This window comes from Myotis daubentonii, chromosome 1 (assembly GCF_963259705.1).
Source record: "Myotis daubentonii chromosome 1, mMyoDau2.1, whole genome shotgun sequence".
NCBI lineage: Eukaryota > Metazoa > Chordata > Mammalia > Chiroptera > Vespertilionidae > Myotis > Myotis daubentonii.
The window spans coordinates 41,786,225-41,808,769 of NC_081840.1; the positions used below are offsets into that span (position 1 = coordinate 41,786,225).

The following is a 22,545-nucleotide window of genomic DNA, read 5'->3' on the forward strand; positions in this document are numbered from 1 at the left end:
GGATCTTTTGCCATGTTCTCTCCAGCGAAGTTCTTCTGTCTCTAGAGAACGTTCTGTGTAGGTTCTGTGTTCTGAATTCTGTCTGTTGTTGTCTTGTTGCATCTGTATTTATACTAGTTGATTCCAATCCTATCAATCTCTATTCCAGAGGTTAGGGCGTTTCTTATCTCCATTCCAGGGAGTAAAGATTATGTAGCTTAAGCATGATTGTTCATAGTTAAAGTGATTAATTACCCGCCTGGCACTTAGTTGAGGGGTTTTATTCCCTCCCTAACTTCAGGGGAAAATCACTACCTAGGGATTCAACCTTTCTCGGAGAGGTGACCTTGGTTACAACACAGCGCCAAGAAGGTGAGCAAACATATTAAGAACCGTATGCCATATATGCCAGGTCCCTTGAAACAGCAAGGATGGACTGGCTCCCGGCAGTCTGTCTCCCAGAGCACAAGAGTGGATCTCCTGCTAACACAGGATGGCTGTGCAACCCGGTCCCCCAAGCAGACCAGGGACCCCGATTCTCTGCGTGAGAGGAAGCACTGAGCACTAGTGACTTGACTCTGTTTCTCATCGCACACGCCTGGGATCCCTGATTCCCAGTGCTTGCACAACTAAGAGCCAGTGACTCCAATTCTTGGCGCATGCGCATACAGAGGCCGATTCTCGGCGCGAGGCCGCACCAAGCAACAGAGACTCTGATACTTGATTCTCGACGCGGGCACAGGGGGACTCTGACTCTTGGCATGTGCTAGGGGACTCTGATTTTAGGCACATGCCAGTGGGGTCTCTTTTTTCAGCGTGGCGCAGGCGGGGGCCCTGATTCTAGGTGCACGCACGAGGCCGCACTGAGCACTGGTGACTCTGATCCTGGGTGAGCATGGCTCCCACCAACCCATGGCAGTTACACGTCTTGGTGTCGGAGCTCTTCAATGACACCCGGGTGGCATGAAGTTCCCACTGCACATGGCCCAGGCCTCCGCAACTCAGCATTTGAACCTTCTGGTGACAGTTAGAATGGGGAGACAACAAAACAACCCCCAGAGGAAAGAAAAAGAGGCATTGCCAAGAAAAGAAGTAAGTGAAACAGAGGCATGCAACATGACAGAAAAAGAATTAAGCATAATGGTTGTAGAGTTCATACACCGAATGGACGAGAAAAATCAACAACCTATGCAAAAATCAGGAAGAAATCAAAGGTGATATAGCTATAATCAAAAACATCATGGAAGGTTTCAACAGTAGACTAGAAGAAGCAGAGGACCAAATTAGTGAGTTAGAATACTCTATCCAGCAAGACTATCAATCAAAACTGAAGGGGAAAGCAGGAGCTTCGAAGACAAAAAAAAAAAGGCTAAGGGAGTTTATCACTACCAAACCAGCAATGCAAGAAATGCTAAAGGGAATGCATTTCTGTAAAAAGAAGAAATAGAAAGGAACAAAGGCATAAAGTACAAAAATGGCTACAAACAAGTACCTATCCTATCTAATAAAAGAGAAACATGGTAATTGGCGTATGACCGCTACCCTTCCCATTGGCTAATCAGGGAGATATGCAAATTAACTGTCAGCCAAGATGGCGGCCGGCAGCCAGGCAGCTTGAAACTAACATGAGGCTTGCTTGCTTCAGTGACGGAGGAAACCAAAGTTCCCCGCCTGCCTTGCAAGCCTCTGAGCCTGCAGTTTGAAACATTTTAACAAATATAGAAGCTAAAAAAAAACCCAGAAACCAGCTTTCAGTGAGCTGGGATCTGAGAGCTGGAGTCAGAGCTGGAGTTATACATTGTTTCAAACCGAAACAAACTAGATACCTACTTTCAGCAGCGGAGGCCTAAGAGCTGGAGCCTCAGAGCTAAAGCTGGCCCAGAATTAAAAAAGAAAAAAAAGGAGCGGTTGGGAGCTTCCATCACCCGCCAGCCTGAAAACAGCACTCAGCCCCTCATCCAGACTGGCCAGGCACCCCAGTGGGGACCCCCACCCTGAAGGGTGTGTGACCAGCTGCAAACAGCCCTCAGCCCCTCACCCAGACTGGCCAGGCACCCCAGTGGGGACCCCCACCATGAAGGGTGTGTGACCAGCTGCAAACAGCCATCATCCCCTCACCCAGGCTGGCCAGGCACCCCAGTGGGGACCCCCACCCTGATCCAGGACACCCTTCAGGGCAAACCAGCCAGCCCCACCCATGCACCAGGCCTCTACCCTATATAGGAAAAGGGTATATGCCTCCCAGTACCGGGATCAGCGGAGCCGAGAGGCCTCCCGGCACCGGGATCAGCGTGACAGGGGGCAGCGCCCAAACCCCCTGATTGCCCTGCGGCTCTGTGTGTGACAGGGGGTGGGGCCACAACCTCCCTATCCGCCCTGCTCTGTGCCTGATACGGGGGAGCTCCCCAACCTCTGATCGCCCTGCGGCTCTGTGTGTGACAGGGTGCGGCACCCCACCCCCCTGATCGGCCCTGCTCTGTGTGTGACAGGGTAGAGCCATAACCTCCCCATCAGCCCTGCCCTGAGTGTGAGAGTGGCGGTGCCCCAACCCCGATTGGCCCTACTCTGTGGGTGATAGAGGGCAGTGCCACAACCCCCCCCCCCCAACGGGACCTGCTCTGTGTGTGATGGGGTAGAGCCATAATCTCCCCATCGGCCCTGCCCTGAGTGTGACAGTGGCGGCGTCCCAACCCCCTGATCCGCCCTGCTCTGTGTGTGACAGGGGGCGGCACCCCAACTCCCCTATCGGCCCTACTCTCTGAGTGACGGGGGGAGCTCCTCAACCCCCTGATGGGCCCTGCTCTGTGCGTGACAGGGGGGAGCTCCCCAACCCCCTGATCGACCCTGCTCCGTGCGTGACAGGGTAAGGAGCCCCAACCCCCCTGATGGGCCCTGCTCTGTGCGTGACAGGGGGCGGCGCCCCAACACCCCAATCGGCCCTGCTCTGAGCCCGACCAGGGGCTGCACCTAGGGATTGGGCCTGCCCTCTGCCACCCGGGAGCAGGCCTAAGCCAGCAGGTCGTTATCTCCCGAGGGGTCCCAGACTGCGAGAGGGCACAGGCCGGGCTGAGGGACCCCCCTCCCCCCCGAGTGCACAAATTTTTGTGCATCGGGCCTCTAGTCAATAATAACATTAAACATAAATGGATTGAATGCTCCAATCAAAAGAAATCGAGTGACTGAATGGATAAGAAAACATGACCCATATATATGCTGTCTATAGGAGACCCACCTCAGAACAAGGGACTCACACAGACTGAAAGTGAAGGGACAGAAAAATATCTATCAGGCAAATGGAAATGAAAAAAAAAGCTGGGGTAGCAATACTTATATCTTACAAAATAGACCTCAAAGTGAAGACTATAACAAGAGACAAGAAAGGCCCACTTCATAATTCTAAAGGGATCGATACAACAAGAGGATATAACTCTGGTAAACATTTATGCATCCAATGCAGGAGCACCCAAATACATAAAAAAAACTTCTGGAAGATATCAGGGGAGAGATTGACGGCAACACAATCATAGTAGGAGACTTTAATACCCCATTAACATCACTGGATAAATCCTCTAGACCAGTGGTTCTCAACCTTCCTAATGCTGTGACCCTTTAATACAGTCCCTCATGTTGTGGTCACCCCCAATTTAATTGTTACAAATTGAACATAATTAAAGCATAGTGATTAACCACAAAAACAATATGTAATTTTATGTGTGTTTTCCAATGGTCTTAGGCGACCCCTGTGACAGGGTCATTCGACCCCCAGGTTGAGAACTGCTGCTCTAGATAAAAAATTAGCAAAGAAACATCAATCCTAAATGACTCACTACAGGCAGTCCTCGGGTTACGTCGGACTCAACATACATCATTTTGTGGTTACATCACCATCTCCCATTTACAGTATTTATATATTTAAAAAAAGTTTGATGTATGTACATATGTTTTATGTTTTTTATTATTTATTTACCACAAGTAAAGGTCAGGAATTGTTATCTTTCTTTTAATTTTTTTTTACTGTTTCACTTCATTACTGCTGTGTATGTGCTCCATGCGAGTGACGAAGGTGCTTATGTAGGTGGATTCGGACTTATGGCGAAAATCATGTTACATCATGCCGTAGGAATGAATCTCCAACGTAACCCGAGGACCTACTGTAGATCAGATGGACCCAATCGACATCTTTAGAACATTCCACCCCCAAACTACAGAATATACATTCTTCTCAAGCGCACATGGGACATTTTCAAAGATAGACCATGTATTGGGACACAGGCAAAGTCTCTCCAAATTCAAGAGGATTGAAATCATATCAAACATCTTCTCAGATCACAAAGGCATAAAATTAGAAATCAACTACAGAATAAACAATCACAAAAATTGAAACACTTGAAGGCTGACTAGCATACTATTAAACAATGAGTGTGTTACCAAAGAGATCAAAGAAGAAATAAAAACGATAATGAAAACACAAAAATCCAAAATCTTTGGGACACAGTGAAAGCAATCCTGAGAGGGAAGTTCATAGCATTACAGGCCTACCTCAAAAAACAAGAAAAACTGGTACTAAACCATCTAACTCTGCAACTTGAAAAATTAGAGAACAACAAAAAAAGACCAGAGTGAGCAGAAGGAAGGAAATAATAAAGATCAGAGCAGAAGTAAATGACATAGAGACCAAAAAAAACCAATACAAAAGATCAATGAAACCAAGAGCTGGTTCTTTGAAAGGATAAACAAGATTGATGAACCTCTAGCCAGGCTCACTAAGAAGAAAAGAGAGAGGACCCAAATAAACAAAATCAGAAATGATAGAGGCGAAATAACAACAGACCCCACAGAAATACAAATAATTGTTAAAAAATACTATGGGCAACTCTACTCCAACAAACTAGATAACCTGGAGGAAATGCACATACTAGTATTCCTAGAAAAATAGAACATTCCAAAACTCAACCAGAGGAATAAAAAAATCTGAATAGGCCAATAATTATGGAGGAAATTGAAGCAATAATCAAAAAAACTTCCAACAAACAAAAGCCCCGGACCAGACAGCTTCACAAGGGAGTTTTATCAAACATTCAAAGAAATAAAACCTATCTTCCTCAGACTATTCCAAAAAATTCAAGAGGAAGGAACACTTCTAAGTTCTTTCTACGAAGCCAGCATTATTCTAATCCCAAAACCAGATAAAGACAATACAAAGAAAGAGAATTACAGCCCAATATACCTCATAAACATAGGTGCCAAAATCCTCAACAAAATTCTAGCAAATCGAATCCACCATTACATTAGAAAGATCATACACCATGACCAAGTGGGATTTATTCCGGGAATGCAAGGATGGTACAATATCCACAAATCAATAAATGTGATATACCACATAAACAAACTGAGAGATAAAAACCATATAATCATATCCATTGATGCAGAAAAAGCATTTGACAAAATCCAACACCCTTTCTTAATAAAAACTCTCAGCAAGCTGGGAATAGAAGGATCATACCTCAACATAATAAAAGCCATATATGACAAACCCACAGCCAACATCATACTCAATGGGCAAAAATTAAAACTATTTCCCTCAAGAACAGGAACAAGACAGGGATGCCCACTCCTCTTCAACAAAGTATTGAAAGTACTAGCCATTGTGATCAGACAAGAAGAAATAAAAGGCATCCAAATTGGAAAAGAAGTAAAACTGTCCTTATTCGCAGGTGACATGATATTGTACATAGAAAACCCTAAAGACTCCATCAAAAAGCTACTAGACTTAATAAATGAATTTGGCAATGTAGCAGGATACAAAATTAACACCCAGAAGTCTATGGCTTTTCTATACACCAATACTGAACTCACACAAAGAGAAATTAAAAAAGCAATCCCATTTACCATTGCAACAAAAAAATTAAGATACCTAGGAATAAACTTAACCAAGGAGACAAAGGACCTGTACTCAGAAAATTTCAGGACGCTAAAAAAAACAGATAGAGGAAAACATGAACAAATGAAAGAATATACCATGTTCATGAATTGATACAATCAACATCATTAAAATGTCCATACTACCCAAAGCAATCTATAAATTCAACGCAATCCCCATTAAAATACCAACGGCATACTTCAAAGACCTAGAACAAATTCTCTAAAAATTCATCTGGAATAAAAAAAAGACCCCGAACAGCTGCAACAATCTTGAGAAAGAAGAACAATGTTGGAGGGATCACAATACCAAATATCTAGCTATACTACAAAGCCACTGTTCTCAAAACTGCCTGGTACTGGCACAAAGAACAGACATACAGATCAGTAGAACAGAAAGGAGAACCCAGAAATCGACACACGCCAGTATGCTCAATTAATATTTGACAAAGGAGTCAAGAGCATACAATGGAAACAAGACAGTCTCTTCAATAAATGGTATTGGGAAAACTGGGCAGATACTTGCAAAAAAATGAAACTAGACCACCAACTTATACTATTCACAAAAATAAACTCAAAATGGATAAAGGACTTAAACCTAAGATGGGAAACCATAAAAATCTTAGAAGCCATAGGCAGCAAAATAGCAGACATTTGTCATAGCAATATCTTTACTGATACAGCTCCTAAGGCAATGGAAACTAAAGAGAAAATAAACAAATGGGACTACATCAAAATAAAAAGCTTCTGCACAGCAAAAGAAAGCATCAGCAAAAACAACAAGAAAGCCCACTTCCTGGGAGAACATATTTGCCAATGTTATCTCTGGTAGGGTTTAATCTCCAACATTTATAGGGAACTCATACAACTTAACAAAAGGAAAATAAACAATCCAATCAAAAAATGGGCAAAGGACCTAAATAGACACTTTTTGAAAGAGTACATTCAGAAAGCCAAGGGACATATGAAAACATGCTCAAAGTCACTAATCATCTGAGAGATGCAAATCAAAACAACAACGAGGTACCATCTCACACCTGTCAGAATGGCTATCATCAACAAATCAACAAATGACAAGTGTGGAGAGGATGCGGAGAAAAGGGAACACTCATGCACTGCTGGTGGGAATGCAAACTGGTGCAGCCACTGTGGAAAACAGTATGGTGTTTCCTCAAAAAATTTAAAATGGAAATACCATTTGACCCAGGAATACCACTTCTAGGAATATATCCCAAGAAAACAGAAACACCAATCAGAAAGGATATATGCACCCCTATGTTCACAGCAGCACAATTTACAATAGCTAAGATTTAGAAACAGCCTAAATGCCCATCAGCAGATGAATGGATTAGAAAACTGTGGTACATCTATGGAATGGAGTACCACGCTGCTGTAAAAAAGAAAGGAATTCTTACCATTTGCAACAGCATGGATGGAACTGGAAAGCATGCTAAGTGAAATAAGCCAGTCAGAGAAAAGTAAATACCACATGATCTCACTCATTTGTAGAATATAAAAAACACTAGGGGCCCGGTGCACGAAATTCGTGCACTGGGTGTGTGTGTGGAGGGGGGAGTGTCCCTCAGCCCAGTCTGCCCCCTCTCACATACTGGGAGCCCTCAGGCGTTGACCCCTATCACCCTCCAATCGCAGGATTGGCCCCTTGCCCAGGCCTGAGCCTCTGACAGAGGCGTCAGGCCTGGGCAGGGGACCCTCATTTCCCCACATCACTGGTTCTGCCCCCAGCCCAGGCCTGATGCCTCTGGCCCAGGCATCAGGCCTGGGCAGGGGACCCCCAGACCCCTCCGATTGCTGGCTCTGCCCCTTGCCCAGGCCTGATGCCTCAGCCAGAGGCGTAGACCCCCATCACCCTCTGATCACCTGATCGGCCCCTTGCCCAGGCCTGACGCCTCCGCCAGAGGTGTCAGGCTTGGACAGGGGACCCCCCATCTCCCTCTGATCGCTTGCTCCACCCCCCGCCCAAGCCTGACGCCTCTGACCCAGGCTTAAGGCCTGGGCAAGGGTACCATCATATCCCCCCAATCCCCGGCTCATCCCCCCGCCCAGGCCTGATGCCTCGGCCAGAGGAGTTGACCCTCATCACCCTCCAATCACCAATCACCGGATCGGCCCCTTGACCAGGCCTGAGGCCTCCGGCAGAGGTGTCAGGCCTGGGCAGGGGACCCCCAGCTCCCCGCGGTTGCAGGCTCCGCCCCTGCCTAGGCCTAACGCCTCTGGCTGAGGCGTCCGGCTCGGGCAGCGGGGACCTGCAGCTGCAGCGGCCCCGCGATCGTGGGCTCCGCTGTAGGCCCAGGCAAGGGACCCCTAGCTCCCGGGACTGCCAGCTTCGACCGTGGCCAGCTCCCATCGCTGGCTCCACCCCTACTTCCTGCTATCACTAGCCAGGGCGGAAAAGGCACCTGATTCTCCTCCGATCATGGCTGGGGGGCAGGGCAAAGGCGGCCCCCAGCTCTTAGCTCCCCCCTGGGTTTCTGATCACTGTCAGTGGCAGGGGGCTTCTTCCTGCTTTCCCTTTCGCCTCCCTGCATTGTGCCTACATATGCAAATTAACCGCCATCTTGTTGGCAGTTAACTGCCAATCTTAGTTGGCAGTTAACTGCCAATCTTAGTTGGCAGTTAATTGCCAATCATAGTTGGCAGCTAATTTGCATATAGCCCTGATTAGCCAATGAAAAGGGTATCGTCGTACGCCAATTACCATTTTTCTCTTTTATTAGTGTAGATTATAAACTGTTGAACAAAAATAGAGGCAAAGAAGCATCGAACAGACTGTCAAACTACAGCGGGAAGGTAGGGGAGGGTTGGGGGGAATAAGAGATCAACCAAAGGACTTGTGTGCATGCATATAAGCACAACCAACAGACGCAAGACACTGGGGAGTAGGGGAGGCCGGGGGAGGTCAATGAGAAAAAAAAGGAGACATATGTACTACTATTTGTAATACCTTAAACAATAAAATAAAATTAAAAAAAGAAAAAGATATCCCAGAAGAAACTGAAGAGACAAAAACTTATGGTCTGGGGGTAAATTCAGCATAAAAAAATAAAAAAATTGCATTGGAGATTGGGGTATAAATTATGTAAATTAAAATGTCCTAATTGTTCAGGGGCTAGAGTTCTATTTCTATTTTTATTATTTTTTAGTTTTATTGGATTGTAGATATTGCAATTGTTTCTGCAGGTTTCCTTAATTTCTTGCAGTTTTTGCTTCATGAAATGTCAGTGCTGAGTTATTTGGTGCATGAGTATTTATTACAATTTATTATGGATTACAGCCTTTGGCAAATGGCTCCCCATTTTTCTGTTTTACTACCTTTACCTTAAACTAAACCTGCTCAGATACCAATCTCATGACCCTTATGTTTTTTAAGAAAATGTTTTTATAGATTTTAGAGAGAAGGGAACAAAGAGGGATAGAGAGATAGAAGCATCGATGAGAGAGAAACATCACCAACTGGCTGCCTCCTACATGCCTCCTACTGGGAATCACACCTGCAACCCGGCATGTGCCCTGACCAGGAATCTAACCAGTGTCCTCTTGGTTCACACATCAACACTCAATTTACTGAGCCACATTGGCAGGGCATGACCCTTGTTTTTAAAATTAGCAATTTTGTCCCCCAAAAGGAGACATATAGATTAGTACTCAAATATAACAACAGCAGCAGCAGCAGCAGCAGCTGACACTTAGTGCTGACCATGTCCCAAGCACTACCTTAGCATGGTAATGAATCATTTCATTCTTACAACCTCTGATGTAAGTACTATTAATTATTATACTCATTTTATAACTTGTTAAAGATCACACACCTACTTCAGCCCGGGCAACTCTCACCTTTGTGGAAGCTTTCCTTCCACTCCTGTGAAACAGCTCTAGAATTCATAAAAAGAACAAACAATCTTAGAATGGAAAGGATACATACAGGATGGTGCTGGCAGGGTAGTCAGATGACCTCCCAGATGACTCCAAGTCCTCATGAACAAATCCCTCCTTTCCCAGTGAAGAAAAATGAGACCCAAAGGAGGAACTTGCTCTAAATCCACAGAGCTAATTAGCATCAAAGCACTCTTTCCATTATTCAATGTTGCCTTCTGTGTCACAAGACAGAACCTTTAATCTCCACCAAACCTTTAGTACTAATTACACACACTTGAAATTAACTCTAATAAGTAAAATTCAGTAAGTTCGTTTTCAACTATTTTATATCCTCAAAGATCTACTCCTCCATGAAGCCTCCCTGGACCATTCATTCATGATTAATCCATATTTATTGTTTGGCAAACAAGACAGAGAAGATGCAACAGCCCTTGATGCTTACCTTACACCAGGGGAAAGAGACAATAAACAAGTAGATAAACCTACAGATTGTGGTAAATGCTATCAAAGTGACTGCAAGATCAGGTGACAAGGGGGAGCAGTGTTACTTCTGAGGTAGTCTGGATAAACTCTCTGAGGAGGTGATATTTAAGTTGAAACAAGATGAGGAGCCTTCCATGATAAGAGCAAAGGAAAAGTCCAGGCAGAATTCTGGTTTATCTAAGGAATCCAGGATTGGAGGAGTACTAAGAGATGAGGTGGCCATATAGACAGGAGCAGATTAAGTAGGATTTTGCCTATTTAAAAGCTTTCTTAGAAGGTTTGAAACATAAAAATGGTGAGGTCTGACATGCTTTAAAAGATCATCTGGCTGCTCTGTGGAAAATGGATTAGAGAAGATTTGGAGTAGAAGCAGGCAGTCCAGTTGGGCTTTAGCACAGTCTTGTCAATGTTACTCAGGGTAAGGTCAGCAAACCAGTGCCTCTCTGAGAAATGTTTGTTTCCAGTCTAGGAGATAACTGCAGAAATTGAGAGGAAATGTTTAGAAACTTTTGTAGCCATTTGGCATGGCTCCAACAGGATGTGATTAATGTGATTATCTTACTAAACAGATAAACAGGTTCTCTGCTCCCTGACATGGTTAGTTTCAAGTGGCAAAACTCCATAAATGTATCAGTCACAATTAATTTCAAAAAGCTGCTCCTTCACCAGAGTTTGAGAAGCACTGATCTCCATGATTAATAACAGGGCTCACACGAGGGTGGTGGCAGTGGAAATAGAAAAGATGAGTTCAAGATATACACTGGAGAAGTGGTAGGACTTACTGATAAATAGGATATGAGGGGGAATCAGAGAAAGTAGGAACAAGCTTTCTGGTTTGAGCAAACAGACAGATAATGGTGGCACCATTTATTGAGAAGATAAGGGAGAAAGTGATTTAGAGGGAGGGAAAAATATAAAGAGTTGGACATCTTAAATTTGAGATGCCTGTGTGACATCCAAGCAGTGGATGTTCAAGTTTAGAGCCAGAGAAAAGATTTAGGTTGGAGATAAAAATTTCAGAATTATCCTATCTAATAAAGAGGGAATATGCTAACTGACTGCCCCCCCCCACCCCCCCGCCAAGATGGCAGTGCCCACTGCCACAAGATGATGGTGCCCAGTCCACTCAGTCCCACTGGGGCGGCAGGTGCATGGCAAGGCTAGGCCCGCCCATGCACCTGCCTCCAGAGTTCCCCAGTCCCCTCAGCCTCCCACAGCTGCCCAGGGCCGGCCCGAGGCACAGGCAAGCTTCAGATGGCAGCTGCCCAGCTGCCCAGGGCCGGCCAAGGCTTGCGCTGCTGGCAGTGGCAGCAGCAGAGGTGTGATGGGGTGTTGCCTTCCCCTGATTGCTGGGTCGCCTCCTGCCCCTGAGGGCTACCGGATTGTGAGTGGGGGCAGGCTGGGCTGAGGGACACCCCTTCCAGTGCATGAATTTTCATGCACTGGGCCTCTAGTTACTATATAATCAACATTTACAGTCATAGAAAAGTACACATAGAGAAGAGAGCCCCGAGTTTAGTCCAACCTGGTATTTAGAGGTTTGAAGAGGAGGAGCCCGCAAAGAGTGGCCAAGAGATACAGAACATGGAAAGTTGCAGGGGGAACAGGAGAGTTTCAGGAAAGAGGGCACTCCTGAGAAATAGATTATAATGAGGACAAAGAGGTGTGTCACTGATGGGCTTTTGATGAACAATTTCACTGGAGTAATGTGCACAAAAGAGTGAATGGCAAGCCAATGTCATATCTGATAAGGGCCTAATCTCCAAAATTTATAGGGAACTCATACAACTTAACAAAAGGAAGATAAACAATCCAATCAAAAAATGGGCAAAGGACCTAAATAGACACCTTTCAAAAGAGGACATTCAGAAAGCCAAGAGACATATGAAAACATGCTCAAAGTCACTAATCATCCGAGAGATGCAAATCAAAACAACAATGAGGTACCATCTCACACCTGTCAGACTGGCTATCATCAACAAATCAACAAACGACAAGTGCTGGAGAGGATGTGGAGAAAAAGGAACACTTGTGCACTGCTGGTGGGAATGCAGACTGGTGCAGCCACTATGGAAGACAGTATGGAGTTTCCTTAAAAAACTGAAAATGGAACTCCCATTTGACCCTGTGATCCCACTTCTAGGAATATATCCCAAGAAACCGGAAACACCAATCAGAAAGGATATATGCACCCCTATGTTCATAGCAGCACAATTCACCATAGCTAAGATCTGGAAACAGCCTAAGTGCCCATTAGTAGATGAATGGATTAGAAAACTGTGGTACATCTACACGATGGAATACTATGCTGCTGTAAAAAGGAAGGAACTCGTACCATTTGCAACGTCATGGATGGAACTGGAGAGCATTATGCTAAGTGAAATAAGCCAGTCAATAAAGGAAAAATACCACATGATCTCACTCATTCATGGACAATAGAGACCATTATAAACTTTTGAACAATAATAGATACAGAGGCAGAGCTGCCTCAAACAGATTGTCAAACTGCAGCGGGAAGGCCGGGGAGGGTTGGGGGGCAGGAGGTAGGGGGGTAAGAGATCAACTAAAGGACTTGTATGCATGCATATAAGCATAACCAATGGACATAAGACACTGGGGAATAGGGGAGGCTAGGGGACTGTCTAGGGCGGGGGGATAAAATGGACACATATGTAATACCCTTTGTAATACTTTAAGCAATAAAAAAAAAAAAAAGAGTGAATGGCAACTTGAAAGTATAAACCAGCCTGAATTGATCCTTTCTTGTGCATTCTCACAGTCATCTCTTTTAGCACACCTTTTATCTGTTTGAGTGTTACTTGTTTACCATCTGTGCCCTTAACCAAGCTATAAACTCCAAAAAGGCAAGGACTGTGTCTCACTTATTTTTAAAAACTCCTTCCACCCTCCAAGCTTAGCACAATGTGTTTGTTAAACTGAATTGAACTCATTTTGCACATTTTACTAAAAACACTTCATAAGAGGTAGGTACAAGTGTACAATGCCTACTAAATGTTATTTCAATCTCCACATATGAAATTTTGTGTCTGTTCCTAGCATGATCATATATCATTCCACATTAAACTATCCCTAACATATCCTCTAAGAAGCAATAAATATCCCATACATTAAATTATCTTCTAGAAAGCAATTCTCTAACTCCAGTGTACCAAAGGTGTGCCTGAATATCTCAGGAATTAAAAACTTTAGGTATGGTGGTTACAGTGAAGTAGGTAAGTCTTTCAAAAAAAATTAAAAAACAGCTGAAACCGGTTTGGCTCAGTGGATAGAGCGTCGGCCTGCGGACTGAAAGGTCCCAGGTTCGATTCCGGTCAAGGGCATGTACCTACCTGGGTTGCAGGCACATCCCCAGTAGGAGATGTGCAGGAGGCAGCTGATTGATGTTTCTCTCTCATCGATGTTTCTAACTCTCTATCTCTCTCCCTTCCTCTCTGTAAAAAATCAATAAAATATATTTTAAAAAAAATTAAAAAACACAACATGAATTTTGTTAAATTAAAAAAAATAAAGCCATTTAGGAAAGAACATATCAAGTAAAAACAGCTTGGTTTCAATAGGAAGTACCTCCTTATAGTCTCCATTTCGGTTGAGTCTGTACCCCTCAGGAGTATGAAGCTGAACGGTTGTGTTATTGATCACTTCTATGCAGCACTCTTGATCAGGAAAGCTCAGTGGGCGCACCCTACAATATACCTGAAAATACAAGGAAGTGTTTGAAGAACAAAAGTTGACTTTTTACCTGATTTTTCATTTAAGCTTCCTATTCATCCATTCAACAAATATTTGGTATCTTAAATTAAGAAATCAATATAATAAACTTAGAGCTATGAAAACTGCTACCCAAGACTGTTAAATACAGATATTAGATATAAGAGATTTTATTACTTATTTTTAAAGTATATTTTTTCTGATTTCAGAGAGGAAGGGAGAGGGAGAAAGAGATAAAAACATCAGTGATGAAAGAGAGTCATCACTGCCTCCTGCACATCCCAAATGGGGATCGACCAGACATGTGTACTGAATGGGAATCGAACTATGACCTCCTGGTTCACGGGTCGATGCTCAACCACTGAGAAACACTGGCCAGGTGATATGAGAGATTTTAAATGCACATAAATCTAAAACATTTTGGTAACAAAAGCATCAAACCCAAAGCTTCTTTTCACTATTGTATTGGCACAAATTTAATAAAGTTATACTACTAATTTAAAACTCTAAAAATCAATAACATATCACACAATGAGCATTATTTGAAAATCTGTTCAAATTCTTTGGAATTGAATGTCAATTAAAACTTGCCAGCTTAACACTTAATGTATACATAAGTAGATGCAAGATCTGAAATGTGGTTTTCTTAATCAATGACAGTGTTGAGGAAAAACTGTTTAGCTCTATGTGCAGAGTATGTGGTTCCCTCAGACCAAGAGACACATTCCAGTACCAGTGAAGGGGAGATTTAAAATATTCCAGAGCAGCCCGGCTAGGGTGGCTCAGTGGTTGAGCATCAACCTATGAACCAGGAGGTCACAGTTTGATTCTGTCAGGGTACATGCCCAGGTTGCAGGCTTGATCCCCAGCAGGGGGTGTACAGGAGGCAGCCAATCCATGATTCTCTCTCATCATTGATGTTTCTATCTCTCTCTCCCTCCCCCTTCCTCTTTCTAAAATCAATTAAAAATATTTAAAAATGAAAATAAAATATTCCAGAGCAAATCAACAGTCCTATGTTTGCCCCCTGCCTTTTGTTGTTGCTGTTAATCCTCACCCAAGGATATTGTTTCTATTGATGTTCTACAACAGTGATGGTGAACCTTTTGAGCTCGGCGTGTCAGCATTTTGAAAAACCCTAACTTAACTCTGGTGCCGTGTCACATATAGAAATTTTTTGATATTTGCAACCATAGTAAAACAAAGATTTATATTTTTGATATTTATTTTATATATTTAAATGCCATTTAACAAAGAAAAATCAACCAAAAAAATGAGTTTGCGTGTCACCTCTGACACGCGTGTCATAGGTTCGCCATCACTGTTCTAGAAACTAAAGAGGGAGGGAGAAGGGAGGGAGAGGGAGAGAGAGAGATACATCAGTGTGAGAGATATCAACTGCATCCTGACCAGGACCAGGGATCATCACCTGCAACCAAGGTATGAGCCTGTGACAGGAATCAAAGCCACGACTCTTTGGTACATGGGCTGACGCTCCAACCACTGACCCACACCGTCCAGTGTTATCACCTGCTTTTGAAAGCCTGAAACTAGTGAAGTACATGCAATTATGAATAGTCATTAGACTGAATTAAACTGTTCTATATCAGTCTTAAACTTGGTCCCATAAAGTATGGAGTTTGGGGCTTTCCTCATGAAGCGTGCCATCAATTGGTGTGTTACAGTCCAGAACAGTGGTCGGCAAACTCATTAGTCAACAGAGCCAAATATCAACAGTACAACGATTGAAATTTCTTTTGAGAGCCAAATTTTTTAAACTTAAACTATATAGGTAGGTACATTGTTATTAACTTAATTAGGGTACTCCTAAGCTGGCCTTTGCTAAAAACGTCCTCAATCTGATTGAGGTAGTTCACTGAGGTCGACCCCTTCCAACTCTCCCATCCACACTCGTCTTATATATTTGTTTCGTCTATCTCCTTTCTGAAAACCGACTTCTGCGCATGGGCCTCGAAGTTTCAATCGCACTGTATGTGCGCGCCCACACGTGGTATTTTGTGGAAAAACCACACGCAAGGGGCCAAAGAGCCACATGTGGCTCGCGAGCCGCGGTTTGCTGACCACTGGTCCAGAAGATGGGAGAGGATGCTCGTCCAAGCAGAAAGTTTTCTCCCATCTTACAGAGTATGAAGAATTCTCTGGGACAGTTGAATATTTTTCATTACCTAACTCTTCAAATTATAATTAGTTATAGTCAACTATAGCATGTAGTTGACAACTAAAAATTTCATTTTTCTGAACTAATGAATCATATGTAGAAACAAAATTAGAAAGCTGGAACCAGCCTTAAGCAATTTAGTACAGTTCTTTTAACTAAATGTTCTTTTGACTCCACTTCCACATCTCCATCCATTCCAAGCATACACATAAGACATAAAAGGAATGAAGAAAGAACACACACAAATTCACAGGAAGACCTCACCCCAACTGGGTCTTTAAGACTCGTTTGGGATCCTTTCTTCCCTGCAGGTTTCCTGGGTGTTTTAGTCCTCCTGGTCAGAGATTAAAAAAAACACACACAAAACATTTCAGTTCAGCACTAACATTCAAAAACCTCACTTATAATTCATACAGAGAAAAACTTCCAAGGTTTATAAATTATTCCTGAGCAGTTCCAAAACACTACACCCTAAATAACCAACACAAGAATAAATTGCATTAAAAAAAAAAAAGAATAAATTGCATTAGTAGTGTTTGTGGCATGCATAATCCAAATATAATTAAAATTTGGTTTAGGAGACATTTTTGGTACTAAATGTACCTACTTCATAGTTAAAATAGCTGGGATATTTTCTTGAGTGACAATTTTACAGAGGCACTACAAGTTTGAAAATTCTAATGATAAATGACCACACTTACCTCAAAACACATTTATGTGTGTGCATAAGCACACTTGCTGCACCAACAGCCATTGCCCAAGGTAGACTGACAAGTGGTTAACTTCAATAAATTATAAAAACAGGTGGAGGAATCCATTCTTTCATCAAGGTTTATGTCTATACTTTTTTTTTTTTACTTTTTAAAATAAATCTTTATTGTTCAAATTATTACAGTTGTGCCTCTTCCCCCCCCCCCCCCATAGCTCCCTTCCACCCAGTTCCCACCCCACCCTCTGCCCTTACCCCCTCACTGTCCTCATCCGTAGGTGTACGATTTTTGTCCAGTCTCTTCCCACACCCTCCACACCCCTACTCCCCCCCCCCCCCCCGAGAATTGTCAGTCCACTCCCTTTCTATGCCCCTGGTTCTATTATATTCACCAGTTTACTCTGTTCATCAGATTTTTTATTCACTTGATTTTTAGATTCACTTGTTGATAGATATGTATTTGTTCATAATTTTTTTATTAATTAAATCTTTATTGTTCAGATTACATTTGTTCCTCTTTTTCCCCCCCATAACTACCCTCCACCCAGTTCCCACACCACCCTCCTCCCTCACTCCCCATCCACTGTCCTCATCCATAAGTGCATTTTTGTCCAGTCTCTTCCTGCATCCCCCACACCCCTTTCCCCCCCAAGAATAGCCAGTCCACTCCCTTTCTATGCCCCTGATTCTATTATAATCACCAATTCATTCTGTTCATCAGATTATTCACTTGATTTTCAGATTCACTTGTTGATAGATGTGTATTTGTTGTTCATAATTTGTATCTTTACCTTTTTCTTCTTCTTCCTCTTCTTAAAGGATACCTTTCAGCATTTCATATAATACTGGTTTGGTGGTGATGAACTCCTTTAGCTTTTTCTTATCAGTGAAGCTCTTTATTTGACTTTCAATTCTGAATGATAGCTTTGCTGGGTAAAGTAATCTTGGTTGTAGGTTCTTGCTATTCATCACTTTGAATATTTCTTGCCACTCCCTTCTGGCCTGCATAGTTTCTGTTGAGAAATCAGCAGACAGTTGTATGGGTACTCCCTTGTAGGTAACTGACTGTTTCTCTCTTGCTGCTTTTAAGATTTTCTCTTTGTCTTTTGCCCTTGGCATTTTAATTATGATGTGTCTTGGTGTGGTCCTCTTTGGATTCCTTTTGTTTGGAATTCTCTGTGCTTCCTGGACTTGTAAGTCTATTTCTTTCACCAGGTAGGGGAAGTTTTCTGTCAGTATTTCTTCAAATAGGTTTTCAATATTTTGCTCTCTCTCTTCTTCTGGCACCCCTATAATTCGGATGTTGGGATGCTTGAAGTTGTCCCAGAGGCTCCTTACACTATCTTGATATTTTTGGATTCTTTTTTCTTTTTGCTTTTCCGGTTGGGTGTTTTTCACTTTTTCATATTTCAAATCTTTGACTTGATTCTTGGGATCCTCTTGTCTGCTGTTGGATCTCTGTATATTATTCTTTATTTCAGTCAGTGTATGCTTAATTTCTAGTTGGTCCTTTTTCATATCCTCGAGGGTCTCACTAAATTTATCGGCAGTTTCTAGAAAATTTTTGAAAAACCTTATAACCATGGTTTTGAACTCTATATCCAGTAGTTTGCTTTCCTCCATTTCTGTCATTTGTGATCTGTTTCTTTGTCTCTGCATATTTTATGCTTCCCTGTGTTGATAGAGTGGCTTTTTGTGCTAGGTGTCCTATAGGGCCCAGTGGCTCAGCCCTCCCCAATTACCTGGGTGGATACTCTTGGTGCACCCCTTTGTGAGCTGTGTGCCCAGTCTTGTTGTAGTTAAGCCTTGATTGTTGTAGGTATCACTGGGAGGAATTGACCTCCAGGCCAATTGTCCGTGAGAATCAGCTGTGTCTACAGTGGGAGAACTTCTGTGCTGAAGACACCCTTATGGGGCAAGACTTGCTTCAGTGGGGCTTTGGTGCTCCCTGAGTCTGCCCCCTGAGTGTGTCCCTTATGGATCTGAGGAGTTGTAATCTGGATGGTCCCAATCTGACCACTGGGTACACAGGCTCTTGGATCACTAAGGAGGTGCTAATTTAGCCTCTGCCTGAGGCTACCCAGCAGGAGCTAAGGAGAGATCTGTAGATTCCTCTTCTTTGTTTGGGATTTGGAGGTGCCCAGATGGGGCCCAGCTGTGAAGCAATGCAAGCTGCTGTGGGGCCTTGGGCCTTCTTTTGGGTGTTCTGGGTCTTTCTGACCCAGCTGCAGTTTGTTAGGCAATTTTAGATCTCAAAGGGCCAGCCCATTCATATGCAAAAGTCTCTGTGCACAGCTTGGGTGGGACGGAGCAAACAGCTATGGCTGCTCCTCAGTCCTGCCCTAAGAGGTCCGGGTCTCAGTGTCCCGGTAATTGCTGCAAGCACCTCTGAGAGAAAGCCGCACTCAAGTTCCGCCCGCTGCCAGACAGCCCAGTTTCTCCCCATATGAGTCTGGGTCCTCAGAGACTCGCCTGGAACTGGAGTCAGGGCCCGATTGCAATTGCAAAAGACACCGGCGTCTTCCGTTGCCAGCCCCTTTCTGCACGCGCGAGCCTCCGTACCTCTGCACTTTACTTCTGCACCTCCTGAGTCTGTGTGCTTTTCTCTTTCCTTCTAGTTGTAGAATTTCCACTCAGGCAGCCTTCCTGTGGTTCTGGATGATGTCTGTTTTGTCTTTTAGTTGTATTTTTGAAGTGGTTGTGCGAGGCAGCAATTTCCGGTGTTTACCTATGCCGCCATCTTGGTTTCTCCCTATGTCTATACTTTCAAGGTCACTGAATTCTTAAAACCTATCATCCTGTGTCCCCCAAACAAAATGTGGTCCCCAAACTGCAATTTCTTGCTCTTAAATAATGTAATGCACACAACAGGCCTCAAATGGAGCCACCTGTGCTAAGCCCACGTCACCAAACCAAGACTTAATACCTAATAGCAGTTTAGTCTCTCCCAGAAATACAATCTCAGCCAGTCAGTATGGAATTTCTCAGTCAGCATCAATGAGGTAAACACCTTCACAGATCCCTGTGGTCCCTCAAAGGAAGGTGCCTGGCTCTTTGCTTCTTCCTGCTCCTTTCAGCCTAGAAAAGTCTCTTGTATGCATGCACATAAGCATAACGAATGGACGCAAGACACTGGGGGTGGGGTGGTGGTGGTGAGGGCATGTACCAGAGGCCGGGGTAAGGTCAATGGGGAAAAAAAGGAGACATATCTACTACTATTTGTAATACTTTAAACAATAAAATAAAACTTGAAAAATAAATACAAAACAAGTCTCCCATTTTGTATGTAGTTCCTCAGGTCTTTCTAGCTGTTAAATGAGGAACCCCCCCCCCCCCCACGCCCCAATTCACGAACTGTTGAGTAAAAGTCCATAAGATTTTTAAAATTTACCCAGTTGAAATTTTATCAGTAGGGACAACAGAAAAAGCTATTCTGATTTATTTCACTATTTCTCTAGGATGCCTGCCGCCCCCACCCCCCACTCCAATTTATCTACAGGCTGAACACTTACCACTAAAATCACGTGAAATGATTGGCTTGGGCTACAGATTATGAAACTATTTTCTCAACATTTTCCCAAATGAAAAGAAGCAAATTAGTGTTTTAAGTGCAAGATAATTGTGATAGGTTTACTTAACATTGCACGTTTTTAAAAAAAGATAAAGGATTTTGACCTTTGCCTCTTAAGAAAACCAAGCTGCCTTTTGCAGATGACGGTAATCATGGTAACACCGACCCTCTTCCTTGCACAATTCTGTTTGCCCAGCAGCGGTCCGGGAACTGCGCTGCGCGGAGCAAGTCCCCGACGCGGCGAGGAATGTGGGCGGGTCCGTCTGCGGCCGGAGGACCCGGTGAAGCCACCCGTCTCCACCCGGGCTGGGCTCGGCCCCAGGCCCCGGCGCCGGCAGGGGGAACGCCCGCAGCGCTCACGAAGCCAGGGCCTGGGACCCCCGAACCGGCCCCCACACGGCGCTCAACACTCGACCCCACCCACGACACGACCCGCACTAACTCGGCAAAATGCCGCCTGAGAGCGCGGGCGGCCAGGAGGGAAAGGGGCGACTTCAGAAAGGCCTGGCGGGGGCGGCCCAGAGCCAGGTGCCGGCCGCCCAGCTACCGGGAACCGGCGGCATGGCACAAGCCTCCCCACTCCCCCGACTTGGGGCCGACCTCCCCGGCCGGGTCTCCGCGCCGCGCCCGACTCCATGGAGCATGTAGGGTCCGCGGCGTGAGGAGACGCCCGCCCCATCCCCGCGGCCGGCTCCCGGCCCCGTACTCACGCTGGCTTCATCATGGCAGCAAGCTCCGCGCTGCCCAGACGCGCACGCGGACGCCGGGCTGGACGGGGAAGCCTGGCGGGGACGGCGAGTCGCAGAGGAGCGCCGCGGAAACCCGGACGCGGGGGCCGAAGCGCTGCGCTCAGTGGAGCCGGGCGGCGCGACGGCGAGCCCAGGTGAGCTTGCGCCCGGCACATTTCAAACGGGCCAATCAGCGCCGCCCACTGAGAAGGGGCGGGGCTTCCGAGGACGCGCCTGCTCTGCCGGAAGTGGCGCTGGTCTCCTGGGAGACTGACGCGGAAAGCGTGCGGGGAGTCTGGGCGTCTACGCGGCAGCGCTGGAGCCGGGACTTTAGATATGAAATACAACTCCCTCCAAGTCCGATAAGGAAACTGAAGGTCTGTTTTCCTACAGCACGAGACGTCCGAAGGCGGAGCACATCCAGGTCTGATTCAGAAGTCTGCACTGTCGCTCCGGCCCAGGAGGGTTCTGTTCTGCCCAGCGCAGTCTCCGACTCCCTCTTTGGTTTTCGTATCACCACACCATTTCGGCTTCCTTTCTCTCTTTTCTTCACCTTTCCTGGGCTCTCCAGCTCTTTCATTTATACACCAATGTTTGATCCTGGGCATACAGAAATGAATAAATTTTGGCCCTCAAAGAACGTCCAGACCACTCTTTTCTATGATGAACTGATCCTTTCTCATTCTGATCTCTGCCCCTAACGGATGACTATCAAAGATACATTTATATCTGTGCTCTCATAGAACTCTAGTCCCATTGCCTCAACTTCCTACAGGATCAGACACCGGTAAGGATAGACACAATGTAATATCCTTAGCCCATGTTTTTCTATACAAAAATGATTCTAATCTTTGCCATTACATAGTTACAGTGAATTCATCATTTTACACAATGCAAGTAAATCTGGAGGGTAAATTTCTAGAAGCATAATTGCTGTGTCAGAGTATACGCATGGGTAATGTTGGGCAGTATTGCCAAATTGTCCTCCATAAAGGTTGTCCAAATGTACAATCCCATCAGGTGTGTATGACAGTGCCTGTTTCTCACAATTATCAGACAACGAAGCTGATCTAATAGGTGAAAAAAAAAATCACGATGTGGTTTAAATTTCCCCCCTTATGTTGAATGTGGTTGGGTGTCTGTTTTTATGTTCAAGAGCCATTTGTGTTTTCTTCTCTATGAACAGTGTTCATCTCCTTTGCCTCCTTGTTCTACTGAGTTGTTCGTTTTCCTTATTGAATTGTAAATATATTAAAGAAATTGGTCCTCTTCCAAAATATGAGTTCAAAAAGTTTAATAGTTTATAATTTGGTTTTATTTCATTTATGTTGTTTTGTGACAGCTTAGAAAA

The 22,545-nt window shown here is 44.4% G+C and overlaps 1 protein-coding gene across 5 annotated transcripts in view; it reads right to left on the bottom strand.

The window, feature by feature from the left end:
- KIF23 (kinesin family member 23) overlaps positions 1-21,333 on the bottom strand; it is a 48,436-nt gene extending 27,103 nt beyond the window's left edge. For all 5 annotated transcript variants that reach the window (XM_059696947.1, XM_059696932.1, XM_059696955.1 and 2 more), the window contains exons 1-3: positions 21,177-21,333; positions 16,451-16,520; positions 13,864-13,992 (exon numbers count right to left, since the gene is read on the bottom strand). In XM_059696947.1, coding sequence (XP_059552930.1) covers positions 13,864-13,992; positions 16,451-16,520; positions 21,177-21,190 — 213 coding nt within the window. In that variant the 5' untranslated portion in view covers positions 21,191-21,333. The remainder of the gene's footprint in view (positions 1-13,863; positions 13,993-16,450; positions 16,521-21,176) is intronic.
- Between the last annotated feature and the right edge of the window lie 1,212 nt (positions 21,334-22,545).